Genomic DNA, 14,398 nt, shown 5'->3' on the forward strand with positions numbered 1-14,398 from the left:
CCTGGACTGAATGGTGAGGATCTTTGATGCTCCCAGTCTGTCCGCACATCAGCTCCTGACCTTTTCTTTGTTAATGAAGCCAAGAGGGTGGAGGTGTGACTTCCTGACTAGAGGAGAATGAGCAGTTCCATTCCACAAGAGCCTCTGCTCAAATCTGTTATTTCTTTGAAATATATAAATCAGAATCAGGTTTATAATCACTGGCATGTGTTGTGAAATTTGTTAACTTAGCAGCTGCAGTTCAATGCGATACATAATCTAGAATAATAATAATAAATAAATTCAGTATATGTATATTGAATAGATTAAATATTGTGCAAAAACAGAAATAACATATATTAGAAAAGTGAGGTAGTGTTCATGGGTTCAACGTCCATTTGCGAATTGGATGGCAGAGGGGAAGAAGCTGTCCTGAATTGATATAGATGAAATTGTAGATGGACATAAGCAAGTTTGTAGATGAGATAAAGAAAATTGACAGAATTGTAGGTCGTGAGGAATTTTGTGGAAGAATACAGTAGGATATAGATCAATTGTGAACACGGCTGGAGAAATGGCAGCTTTTAATCTGGATACGTGTGAGATATTGCACTTTGTGAGAGAAAATGTCAGGATGTCAGAAGAAGATTTCAAGAGGACAAGAATATAAAAGCAAGGATGTCATGCTGAGGCTTTATAAAGCACTGGTGAAGCCTCACTCAGAGTATTGTGAGCAGTTTTAGGCCCCTTATCTAAGAAAGGATGTGCTGACATTGGAGAGGGGGCAAAGGAGGTTCACAAAAATGATTCTGGGATTGAATGTTTGTCATGTGAAGAGTGTTTGATGGCTCTTAGCCTGTAGTCACTGGAATTCTGAAGAATGAGGGGTGACCTCATTGTAACCTATTGAATGTTGATAGATTGAATGTGGAGAGGATGTTTCCTTTGGTGGAGGAGCCTCAGAATAGAGGGGTGTCCTTTTAGAATGGAGATGAGAAGGGATTTCTTTAGCCGGAGAGTGGTGATTCTGTGGAATTTGTTGCCACAGGTTGCTGTGGAGGTTAAGTTGTTGGGTGTACTTAAGGCAGAAGTTGATAGATTCTTGATTGGTCAGAGCATGAAGGGATACGGGGAGAAGGCTGAGAGGGAAATGGATCAGCAGACATGATTGGATAAATGGCCTAATTTTGCTCCTATACCTTATGGTCTTATGGTTACAGACTATCAAAGACACTTGTTGCATGTAAGTATGGCAGATTTTTTTTTAAATTAAGCCATACTGCATGCATTGTAAATATCTGTTTTTCACGGACTGGAGTAGCACCGAAACCTTGCTGTCTTGAGCAATGACAACAAAGCTCTATTCTGTCGGGCCAACCCCTCAGCCGCCAACATTACAGAGAAAACCATACAAGTTCGCCTAACCCCAAATGAAACTAGTACACCCCACTCCAAGTATTATCCTGGTGAATCTCTTCTGTCCTCTCTCCAAAACCCTCACATATTCCCTATACTCGGGTAACTAGGACAACATCATATATTCCAAATGTGGATTAACCAAAGTTTTAACATGAGCTCCAACATGATTCAGCAACTTTTATACTCGATGCCTAAAATGATGAAGGCAAGTATGCTGTTTACCTGCTTTATAACCATATCTATTTTGATTGCCATTTTCAGGGAACTGCACCTCAAGGTCACTCTATACATCAGTGGTCCTCGGGGAGCTGCTGTTGAATGATTCCTCTATTCTGAGGCTGTGTCCTCTGGTCTTAGACTTCCCCACCATAGGAAATACCCTCTCCACATTCACTCTATCGAGGCCTTTCACCATTCGATAGGTTTCAATGAGGTCATCTTCTGTATTCCAGTGAGTACTGTTCCAGAGCCACCAAACTCTGTTCACAAGACAAGCCTTTCAATCCCAGAATCATTTCTGTGAACATCCTTTGAAACCTCTCCAATTTCAGCACGTCCTTTCTTAGATAAGGGGCCCAAGGCTACTCACAGTACTCCAAGTGAGGCCTCACCAGTGCTTTATAAAGGTTCAGCATTCTGTGTTTTCATATTCTAGTCCTCTCGAAATGAATGTTAACATTGCATTTGCTTTCCTCACCACTGATTCAACCTGCAAATTTCTTTAGCTAGAGAGTGGTGAATCTGTGGAATTCATCACCATTGGCGGTTGTGGAGGGCATGTCATTGGGTATATTTAAGGCAGAGGTTGATGGGTACTTGATCAGTGAGGGTATGAAGGGATACGGAGGGAAGACAGGAGACTGGGGCTCATCGGGAAAATGGGTCGGCCATGATGAAATGGCACAGCAGACTTGATGGGCCAAATGGCCTAATTCTGCTCCTGTATCTCATGGTCTTACGGAAGTTATTTAGACACATGTAACAAGGTGAATGGAGGAATATAGACCCTGTGCAGGGAGATTTAATAGGCATCCTGGCTGAATATGTTGGGGCAAATTGGGAGAGGTACAAAGGGTATTGGACAACAAGTATTGAACTGGAGGGATGGATAAACAGGGGGAGGAAAGGATTGTTGGAAAAGGCAAGACAGAAGTGGAAACTTGGGAATGGAGGCTATATTTGAGGGATGTAGATGTTATGGAAGGCTGAATGATACAGATTTCTTGCAAGAGGGAATTCTGATGGTCAATGCTAGGCTCCAGTTTGAGCAGAGCTGTTCACATTAGGAAGAGTGGCTGCAAGCCAGCTGCTAAGAGGATGGATTACGTCTCCGTTGGCAAAGATCGAAGCAGCTATTTTATTTGGCTGGGCTCTGCAGAATGTGAAGGCATTTAAACCCAGAGATCCCTGCTGGAGTTTGCCTGTGTAATATCAAAGCTGTACGAGCAGTTGCTGACACTGACACTGAGGCTTGCACTTGTGAACGCACAATGAGGCAGGTTTCTACTGACCCTCATTCCATTTTCCTTTACAAAACTACAAAAGTCTATTTACACAAAAATACACAAAATACAAACATCAAGTATTTACAAGGCAGTGGATAAGTTCAAATTAAAATATGATTATTACTGTCTATAAAACAGTCAATTCCCTAGGGGGCCCACCGCACCCAAAAATCCCCTACTGTATCCATTATGACCGCATGCTCCCTCTCCAAGGGCATCCGGGCAGGAACGTATCCCCAGCAGAGGGGCAGGTAGTCTGCAGAGCCTTCGACTGTCCGCCACTTGGACTCATGAATGGCCACCTTGGCCAACACTCCCATACACTGGCCCTTACTCACTCAGAATCAGTTTTATTATCACTAGCCAATGTCGTGAAATTTGTTAACTTAGCAGCAGTTCAATACTATACATAATATAGAAGAAAAAAAAAGTAAAAGTAAATAAATAAGTAAATTAATTACTGTATATGTATACTGAATAGATTAAAAATCGCACAAAAACAAATAATATATATTTAAAAAGTGAGGTATTGTTCATGGGTTCAATGTCCATTTAGTAATCAGATGACAGAGGGGAAGAAGCTGTTTCTGAATCGCTGACTGTGTGCCTTCAGGCTTCTGTACCTCCTACCCGATGGTAACAGTGAGAAAAGGGCATGTCCTGGATGCTGGGGGTCTTAATAATGGACGCTGCCTCTCTGAGACACCGCTCCTTGAAGATGTCCTGGGTACTTTGTAGGCTAGTACCCAAGACGGATCCATCTTTATGACCCTCTGTAGCTTCTTTCAGTCCTGTGCAGTAGCCCACTCCCCTCCCCCCCACCACAATACCAGACAGGTACCTGAATGCTCTCCACGGTACATCTATATCCTGGGCTATAGTCAAACCATTTTGAGACCTGTAGATGATCAGGACTATTGTTCCATTTTAATATGCATAAACAATGAAACTGCACAGCTCAAAATTTAGTTCAAATATTCCCTTGACTGTTATTTTAAAAATATTAGCTGCCATTCAGAATATTTACTGCACCTCAGCATGAATGTCATTGCCAAACAATGACAGTCAGCCGGTGATGTAGTAGTATCAGTGACAGAAAGCATTTGAAGCATCAGTAAGACCAAAGAACAGACTGTGGACTTCAGAAAGGGTAAGCCAAGGGAACACACACCAGTCCCCAGAGAGGGTTAACAACAGGAAAGAGTGAGTGAGTTCAAGTTCTTGGGTGTCAATATCTCTGAGGATCTATCCTGAGCTCAGCATATTGATACAGCCACAAAGAACGCACGGCAGCAGCTATATTTCATTAAGGGTTTGAAGAGATTTGATATATCATCAAAGACACTCACAAATTTCTACAAATGTACCATGGAGAGCATTGCTATGGGGAGGGGGGAGCTACTGCACAAGATTGAAGTAAGCTGCAGAGAAGTAAACTCAGTCAACTCCATCATGGGCACTACCTCTGTAGTATCTGGGACATCTTCAGGTAGTGGTGCCTCAATTGGTGGCATCCATCATTAAGAACCCCCATCACCCAGGACATTGCTACCATCAGGGAGGAGGTACAGGAGCCTGAACACACACACTCAGCATTTCAGGAGCAGCTTCTTCCCCTCTGACATCCAATTTCTGAATGGACATTGAACACTACCTGACTACTTTTTTATTTCTATTTTTTGCACTGTTTATTTAATTTAGCTATTATATGTGTATATTTACTGTAATTCACAGTTTTATTCTCTATTATCATGTGTTGCATTGTACTGCTGCTGTGAAATTGACATATTTCATGACCTATCAACATATGCCGGTGATTTTAAACCTGCCTCTGATTGAAGCTTTGAAGAATCTCCTCCTGAGACAGCAAAAGTTATCGACAGAACAAAATTCCATCACACATCCCCAGGGCAGAGACAGTGTAGGTTAGAGAAAGAGTAATGCTCCCTCTGCTCTTCCCGACCAAATTGTCCCGGAATAAGGACAGTGATAGAAGAAAGCTACGTTTACACTAACTCCTCGTGCTCTCTCGGGACACGGACAGCTCTGGGACATGGGCCAGAGTTCCTGCCATACTGATACACTCATGCGACGCAGGTGGACCTAGAGCAGTGTGGTCTCCAGGGCCAAGAGCAAGAGCAGAGAGAGAGAGAGAGAGAGAGAGAGCTAATATTTTCCATCCCTGCTGGCTGGGGAATACAGGCAGTTACAGCAACAACTGGAAGCTCCTTTGTGAGGCAAGTGTCCATGACGGGTAATGATCTCCCCACAATTGAGCATATAGAACATAGAACAGTACAACACAGGAACAAGACCCTCAAGTCCACAATATTGTGCCAAACCAGCTAACAAATAAATCAATAAAAACCCAAAAACTAAACCTCCTACCTACACAATGTCCATATCCTTCCATCTTCCTCACATCCATGTGTCGACCTAAACATCTCTTAAAAGTTTCTAATGTACTTGCTTCTGCCACCACAGCAGGAAGCATATTCCAGGCATCCACCACTCTCTGAGTAAAAAACTTAACCCTCACATCACCTTTGAACCTTCCCCTCTCACCTTCAATGCATGTCCTCTGGTATTAGACATTTTCACCCTGGGAAACAGAAACTCCCTGTCTACTCTATCCATGCCTCTCATAATCTTATAAACCTCTATCAGCCTCCGGCGCTCCAGAGAAAACAACCAGATTTACGTGAAATTCCGCTGCAGGAAAGCAGCAGTCATTATCAGGGATCCCACCATGCTGGAATGCTCGTTCCTTGCAGCTGCTGTCAGGATGGAGGAACAGGAGCCTGGGACCCACGCTACCAGGTTCAGGAACAGCTATTACCCCCCCCCCCACAAACTTTCGGCTCATGACCCAACTCACTGTTACCAACCTTTTGTACCCCAACACCTTCACATTTGCCGATATGGAATGAAACACATTATATTCAATAAATGTTAATTTCTTGTTTCTCCAAATTCCTACGTGGTACAAGTAGTCAGAAATTATATTTGTGTTCAGTTTCAAGTGTTCTATCATAAACAAAAAAAGATTCTGAGGAAGCAACATTTTTGAAAAACTTTGTTGTCCGGTGTAATTTAAACTACCCTGCTCTGAGGCAACTGTGATTATGCCCCTGATAATATTATAATCCTCTGTAAGGTTAAAGGTTAAACTGATGGCACATATTGTTCATAATAGAAAATGTTCTACATAATTCACAAATGCTGACATTGAGTTGCATTCACTTTAAGAAACTGTGTCTTGACATAATAATGTCAGTACAAGGCGACTGCTTTTGGTTTGTTTGTAACAGAAGTAAAGGGTTGGGGCTTTTGTTGAGCGCATAAAACAACTCTTGCATGTTTTATTCACAAATCCTACATTGGTCACCCCAATGTTCTTGGACAATTCCAAAGTTACTTAACGACAAGTCGACTAATGCAGTCGCTTTGAAACAGCCAGAGGTCTGGGAGCAGCACGCTACATCCCAGTTAAATATACATTTTTTTTTAATTTAAATTTTGTTTTCTTTCTATATTATCATGTATTGCATTGTACTGCTGCTGCTATGTTAACAAATTCTGATTGTCACAGGCAGAAGCCTAGTTCGCGCTGCAAGTAATCACCTCAGACAATATCAGACTTGACTACGTTGTAGCATCACTAAGTGGTTTCAGTGCAGCCAGAGTGGCGAGTCTACTAGAAGACACGCCTGCACATGATAAACACGTCACTCTGAAAACTCACCTGTTACAGACTGTCTGAGTCTGAGCATGCCAAGCCCTTGCTCTTCTTATCCGGTCTGCGTGACGCAAGGCCTTCAGAACTAATGGACCACGTGCTGTCTCTCTTGGGCAATCTCTATCCTTGTTTTATTTTTAAAGAGCTCTTGACGTGGCGAATGCCTGGTCAAGTTCGCACAGCCCTCATTAATGCACCTGTGAAAGACTGTAGGGAGCTTGCTAAAATGCCAACACGTGGGAGGCCTGTGAATACCGTGGGTTAAAGCTGCCAGGATCATCTACTGTTCATTACGGACACCCTTTCAGGGCGATATTTCCTGTGTGACATGGGTGCTCAAGTGAGTGTGCTGCCTAAGACGAGATCCATGGATCCTTGCTGGAGGCTGCCAATAGCAACAGGATCAGGACATATGGAACATGATGTGTGACTCTGCTTCACTGGACAATGCTACACATGGGACTTTGTCTTGGCTAAAGTTGCGAGACCTCTGCTCGGCACAGATTTCCTGTGCACCAAAGGACTGTTAGTAGATCTTAAGAGCTGCTGGCCTGTGGATGCAAAAGCCTTTGGGTCGTTACCCTGTACCTCCAGTAATTCCCTGTATAGCATGTGCACCACCACATGTGAATTCACTCGTCTGCTGGGCGAATTCCCAAACTTCATCAAGCCCACATTTTCCACTACAGTCACAGAGCATGGGATCAAGAACCACATTTCCACGACTGGTTCAATGGTCCACACCCCTGCACATAGCCTGGATTTGGAAAAGCTGGCCAGCACGAAGGCTGAGTTTGTTTACACAGAGCTGCTTGGTGTCGTAAGACCTTGGGCTTCACCCATCCACATGGTTTCTCAGCCCGATGGTGGTTGCCATCCATGTGATAATTACTGCTACCTTAACAAGGCCACCACACTGACTGTTACCCAGTTACACATATTCAAGACTGTTTGGCATGTTTAGTTGGAAAGATAATCTTTTTCTAAAGCTGACTTAGCCAGGGGCTATCATCAGGCCCTGTGTGTGTTCAGGATGTTCCCAAAACTGCTGTCTTTACTCTTGTTTGGCCTATTTGAGTTTCTGTGCATGCTATTTGGCCTGAAAATGCAGCGCAGATTTTCCAGCGACTAATGGACTCTGTTAAAAGACTTAGATTTTCTTTTTGTTTACCTGGATAACATACTTGTCACCAGCACGTCCAAAATCAAACACTTATCACACCTCTGCATACTTTTCAAGTGCTTAAGCCAACATAGGCTGATTACTAACCCCGCTAAATGCCAGTTCGGGTTGTCTACTATTGACTGTTAGTCACCGTATCTCTGCAGAAGGTGCAACGCCCCTGCTGAGAAAAGTCACTGCTGTTACGGACTTTACAGTGCCCCACACTACCAAAACACTGCAAGAGTTTTTAGGTACGGTGAAATTTTATTACAGTTTCATTGCAAAAGCTGCTGAACTTATGCACACCTTGTATAGTGCCCTTAAAGGCAGTGCACCTAATCGCATGCTTGAGTGGTCAGCAGATATAACCAGAGCATTTGACAACAGCAAACGAGCTCTTTCGAAAGTGACCCTACTGGAACACCTGCTCTCCAGTGCATCACTACCGATGCCTCAGCCTATTCTGTGAGTGCTGTGCATGAACAGCTGGTCAAAGGCCTTTAGCAGCCGTTTGCCTTCTTCAACCAGCAGCTCAGCCTCCCCAAGAGGAAGCACAGCACGTTTGACTGCGAGCTTCTCGGTCTCCATCCGCCATTTTGGTTTTCTGCTGGAGTGTCGGATTTCACACTGATTGTTGACCACAAACCCCTCGTGCATGTGATAGCCAAAGCATCAGACCTTTGGTGTGCGTGGCAGTAATGCCACCTGGCTTACATTTCGGAATTCATGATTGACACATGGCACGTTGAAGGGAAAGATACTGCTGTAGTCGACTGTCTCTCAGACCTGCATTCAATCCCGTACACAATCGGGTTGACTATGCAGTCGACCAAGCTACTGATGATTCCAGGCTTACAGAACAACAGTCACGGGCCTGCGGTGGCTAACCGAGTTCTGTGCTGTCGAAGTCAATCCTATGGCCATTGCAAATGCAATGTTCTGCTACTGCCGATTTCTCTGGGTAACAACAGATACACCTCCTGTGCTCCTTGATGTGAGTTTCCACCATATGCCCATCTGGCAGATACAGGCCTCTCTGCGTTCACAGGGAGTCCTGGAAACGCCAGCCGTCCTAAGTCACCTTTGACCCCCATAAGCTGTGATTTGTGCCTCCTTACGGGTTTGTGGATAGTATTAATCTGGTATTTCTTCAGGATCCTGCCGATCTTTCCAGAAACTGTGGAATAACAGTGAAGGCAGGTGCAGCGATGGGTTTCCTGGTTTTACTGTAGGCCCTTTTAAAGGCCTGATTGATTTCCTTCATCTTGTAGCCTTTCTGTAGAAGTGCTGTGTGTAATTGCCTTCTTTCCTTGGCAAGACTCTCTAGGACCGAAATGGTTTTCACTCAAGTCATTCAAAGTAGAAAGAACTGCACTGTATTGGGAGCTGTGATGGTGGCTGTTATTATTGAGGTATTAATCCATGTGAGTGGGTTTCCAATAGAAGCCATGTCTGAGGCTACTGTCCAGCTTCCATTGTACTAGAATGATAAGGAACAAGAGGCAACCAGTCTTCTCCACCTCCATCGTAATTCAAAGGCACTACCGCCTGTCTTCCCTATATTTCCACAGTTTCTGGATCACCAGGATCCTGAAGAAATACTGGATTAATACCATCCATAGTTTCACCAGACCTTAAAAACTGTTCTGAGGGCCTCCCTGCCAGACGAGTGTCGAATTTTGTGAATAAAGCATACCAGAGTCATTTTATGTGCTTAACAAAAGCCACAGCCCTTTACTTCCATTACCAACAAACTAAAAGCAGATCCAGAAGCCCTGCTTCAAAGAGATTGACTTTCCTCACTGTTACCTTTCAGCTTGGATTGTCTGACGGCAGAATGTCCGTACCCGGCCATCCTCGGGATTGACTTGCTGCCCTGGCCCTCCACGATGTGCATCGGTGAGTGACTCTTGGCAGCCACAGGGAGCTTGCTGGAGAGTTTCCTCAGTAACATGGCCTGAGACTGCTTCACTCTGCAAAGGTACAGGAACAGCAATTCAATCACAAACTAGGAACAAGGAGCAGTGTCTTGGTCTCGAGATTAACACACAACATTAGACCATAAGATATAGGAGCAGAATTAGGCCATTCAGCTCCTTGAGTCTGCTCCGCCATCTCATCATGGCTGACCGACTTCCCTCTCAACTCATTCTCCTGACTGCTCCTCATAACCTTTCAAGAACCTATCAATTTTCGCCTTAGATGAAATCAGTGATGGGATCCACAGCTGCCTGTGGCACGAATTCCACAGATTCATCACTCTCTGGCTAAAGAAATTCCTCCTCATCTCTATTCTATATGAATGTCCATCTTTTCTGATGCCGTGCCCTCTGATCCTAGACTCCCCCACCATAGGAAACATCCTCTCCTCACCCACTCTATCTAGGCCTTTCAATATTCAATAGGTTTCAGTGAGATCCCCCACATTCTTCTAAACTTGGGGAGTACATACAGGCCCAGAGCCATCTTTTCTGAGGCAGTGCCCTCTGATCCTAGACTCCCCCACCATAGGAAACATCCTCTCTTCACCCACTCTATCTAGGCCTTTCAATATTCAATAGGTTTCAATGAGATCCCCCACATTCTTCTAAACTTGGGGAGTACGTACAGGCCCAAAGCCATCAGATGCTCCTCAGACATTAATCCTTTCATTCCTGGAATCAGTCTTGTGAACCTCCCCTCCAATGCTAGCATACCTTTTCCTAGATAATGGATCTAAAATTGCTCATAAGACTCCAACTGTGGTCTGACCAATACCTTACAAAGCCTCAGCATTACGTCTTTGATTTTATATTCTAGTCCTCTCGAAATGAATGGTAACATTGTACTTGCCTTCCTCATCACTGACTCAACCTGCAAGTTAACCTTTAGGGAATCCTGCACAAGGACTCCCAAGTCCCTTTGCACCTCTGATTTTTGAATTTTCTTCCCATTTAGAAAATAGTCTGCACCTTTATTGCTTCTACCAAAGTGCACAGCTGTACACTTCCCGACACAGTATTCCAGCTGACAAATCTCCTAATCTGTATGTCCTTTGGCAGATTCCCTGCTTCCTCAACACTACCTGCCCATCTATGCCGATCTTTGTATCTTCTGTAAACTTGGCCACCAAGCCATCAATTCTGTCATCCAGAAAAATAACATGATTGTGACATTACTGTGGTAAGATCACATGATAATGACATGGGTCAAATAACACTGAAAACAGGAACCAGAGGCAGAAAATGGCCCTGCCTTCCTCAGCCAGCGCTGTCATTCAATAAGGTAAGTCAGGACAGCGGCTATATTTCATTAGGAGGGTGAGGAGACTTGTTATGACCATAAGACATAGGAGCAGCATTAGGCCATCTGGCCCATCAAGTATGCTCTGCCATTCAATCATGGCTGATCGTTTTTTCTATCTCCTCCTCAACCCCAGTTCCCGGCCTTTTCCTCGTAACCTTTGATGCCATGTCCAATCAAGAACCTATCAATCTCAGCCTTAAATACACCCAATGACCTGGCCTCCACAGCTGCATGTGGTAACAAATTCTACAAATTCATCACCCTTTGGCTAAAGAAATTTCTCCACATCTCTGTTTTCAAAGGGCGCCCCTCTATCCTGAGGCTGTGCCCTCTTGTCCTGAACTCTCCCACCATGGAAAACACCCTTTCCGTATCTACTCTGACTAGGCCTTTCAACATACGAAAGGTTTCAATGAGATCCCGCCTCATCCTTCTGAACTCCAGTGAGTACAGACCCAGAGCTATCAAACGTTCCTCGTATGATAACCCTTCCATTACTGGAATCATCCTTGTGAACCTCCCCTGGACCCTCTCCAATGCCAGCACATCTTTTCCAAGATGCGGGGCTCAAAACTGTTCACAATACTCAAGGTGAGGTTCTCCAGTGCCTCATAAAGCCTCAGCATCACATCCCTGCCCTTGTTTTCTAAACCTCTTGAATTAATGCTAGTATTGTATTTGCCATCCTCACCACCGACACAACCTGCAACTTAACCTTCAGGGGGTTCTGCACAAGGACTCCCAAGTCCCTCTGCATCTCAGATCCCTGGATTTTCTCCCTTTTGAGAAAATAGTCCACACGTTTATTTCTATTCCCAAAGTGCATGACCATGCATTTTCCAACACTATTTCATTTGCCACCTTCTTACCCATTCTCCTAATCTGTGTAAATCACCAAAGACTCTCGCAAATTTCAGCTCTATCGTGGGTAGTGGCCTACTTAGGACATCTTCAAGAAGTGATGCCTCAAAAATGTCGCATCGATTATTAAGGACCCCCATGACCCAGGTCACACCATGTTCTTATTGCTACCATCAGGGAGGAGGTACAGGAGCCTGAAGATACACACTCAATGATTCAGGAACAGCTTCTTCCCCTCTTCATGCATATTCACGTATAGTTAACTGGCAAAAATATGAACTTGAACTTGAACTGCTGACTCCTAACCAAATTACCATCAGCTACTACTGAAATCCCCAACCCCAGCAGCTTGGGGAGGAATGGTGGTAAGGTGGGGTGATTTCCAGCACCACAGATTCCTGTCATGACTACATAGAAACATAGCACATTACATAGCACATTACAGGCCCCTCGGCCCCCAATGTTGTGCCGACCCTCAAACCCTGCCTCCCATATAACTCCCCACCTTAAGTTCCTCCATATACCTGTCAAGTAGTCTCTTAAACTTCACTAGTGTATCTGCCTCCACCACTGACTCAGGCAGTGCATTCCACGCACCAACCACTCTCTGAGTAAAAAAACCTTCCTCTAATATCCCCCTTGAACTTCCCTCCCCTTACCTTAAAGCCATGTCCTCTTGTACTGAGCAGTGGTGCCCTGGGGAAGAGGCGCTGGCTGTCCACTCCATCTATCCCTCTTAATATCTTGTACACCTCTATCATGTCTCCTCTCATCCTCCTCCTCTCCAAAGAGTAAAGCCCTAGCTCCCTTAATCTCTGATCATAATGTATACTCTCTAAACCAGGCAGCATCCTGGTAAATCTCCTCTGTACCCTTTCCAATGCTTCCACATCCTTCCTGTAGTGAGGCAACCAGAACTGACACAGTACTCCAAGTGTGGCCTAACCAGAGTTTTATAGAGCTGCATCATTACATCACATCTTTTAAACTCTATCCCTCGACTTATGAAAGCTAACACTCCATAAGCTTTCTTAACTACTGTATCTACCTGTGAGGCCACTTTCAGGGATCTGTGGACATGTACCCCCAGATCCCTCTGCTCCTCCACACTCCCAAGTATCCTGCCATTTACTTTGTACTCTGCCTCAAAGTTTGTCCTTCCAAAGTGTACCACCTCACACTTCTGTTGAACTCTGTTGAACTCCATCTGCCATTTCTCAGCCCACTTCTGCATCCTATCAATGTGTCTCTGCAATCTTCGACAATCCTCAACACTATCCACAACACCACCAACTTTTGTGTCGTCTGCAAACTTGCCAACCCACCCTTCTACCCCCACATCCAGGTCATTAATAAAAATCATGAAAAGTAGAGGTCCCAGAACCAATCCTTGTGGGACACCACTGGTCACAACCCTTGAATCCGAATGTACCCCCTCCACCATGACACTCTGCTTTCTGCAGGCAAACCAATTCTGAATCCACCTGGCCAAACTTCCCTGGATTCCATGCCTTCTGACTTTCTGAATAAGCCTACCATGTGGAACCTTGTCAAATGCCTTACTAAAATCCATGTAGATCACATCCACTGCACTACCCTCATCTATATGCCTGTTCACCTCCTCGAAGAGTTCTATCAAGCTTGTTAGACATGATCTGCCCTTCACAAAGCCATGCTGACTGTTCTTGATCAGACCATGATTCTCTAAACGCCCATAGATTTTATCGCAAAGAATCTTTTCCAACAGCTTTCTCACCACAGACGTAAGGCTCACTGGTCTATAATTACCCGGACTATCCCTACTACCTTTTTTGAACAAGGGGACAATATTTGCCTCCCTCCAATCCTCCGGTACCATTCCTGTGGACAACGAGGACATAAAGATCCTAGCCAGAGGCTCAGCAATCTCTTCCCTCGCCTTGTGGAGCAGCCTGGGGAATATTCCATCAGGCTCCGGGGACTTTTTTTTCTTTTTGCAATACTTATTTAATTTAGCTTTATATACACATTTCTTACTCTAATTCACAACTGTTATTATCATGTATTGCAATGTACTGCTGCCACATAACAACAAATTTGACGACATATGCTGGTGATATTAAACCTGATTCTGAGATTATATTCTCGACTCCGCATTGCCATCAAACATAATAACCCTTCTCCCCTGCCTGTGCATGATCATTCTTTTCTACGTTAAAATACTCACGACTGCTCTGACTACTACTTGCACAGCAAAGCTCCACAGGTTCACAATGATCAGGAAGACATCTCTGTGGACAGTGACTTCTTTTTGAATAGAGTACCACAGCTAGCAGAGGAAATCCTCTCACATCCACTCTGTCCGGATCTTACAACATTGAACAGTGCAGTACAGGAACAAGACCTTTGACCTGCAGCATACACGCCAAGCATCACTGGCACGGTAGCATAGTGGTTAGCATAAAG

General features: G+C 44.4%; 1 protein-coding gene across 1 annotated transcript in view; it reads right to left on the reverse strand.

The window, feature by feature from the left end:
* LOC140737325 (latent-transforming growth factor beta-binding protein 1-like) overlaps nucleotides 1-14,398 on the reverse strand; it is a 234,097-nt gene that overhangs the window by 181,437 nt on the left and 38,262 nt on the right. The window contains exon 4 of the mRNA XM_073063756.1: nucleotides 9,617-9,780. Coding sequence (XP_072919857.1) covers nucleotides 9,617-9,780 — 164 coding nt within the window. The remainder of the gene's footprint in view (nucleotides 1-9,616; nucleotides 9,781-14,398) is intronic.

Source organism: Hemitrygon akajei, chromosome 12, assembly GCF_048418815.1.
Source record: "Hemitrygon akajei chromosome 12, sHemAka1.3, whole genome shotgun sequence".
Classification (NCBI taxonomy): Eukaryota; Metazoa; Chordata; class Chondrichthyes; order Myliobatiformes; family Dasyatidae; genus Hemitrygon; species Hemitrygon akajei.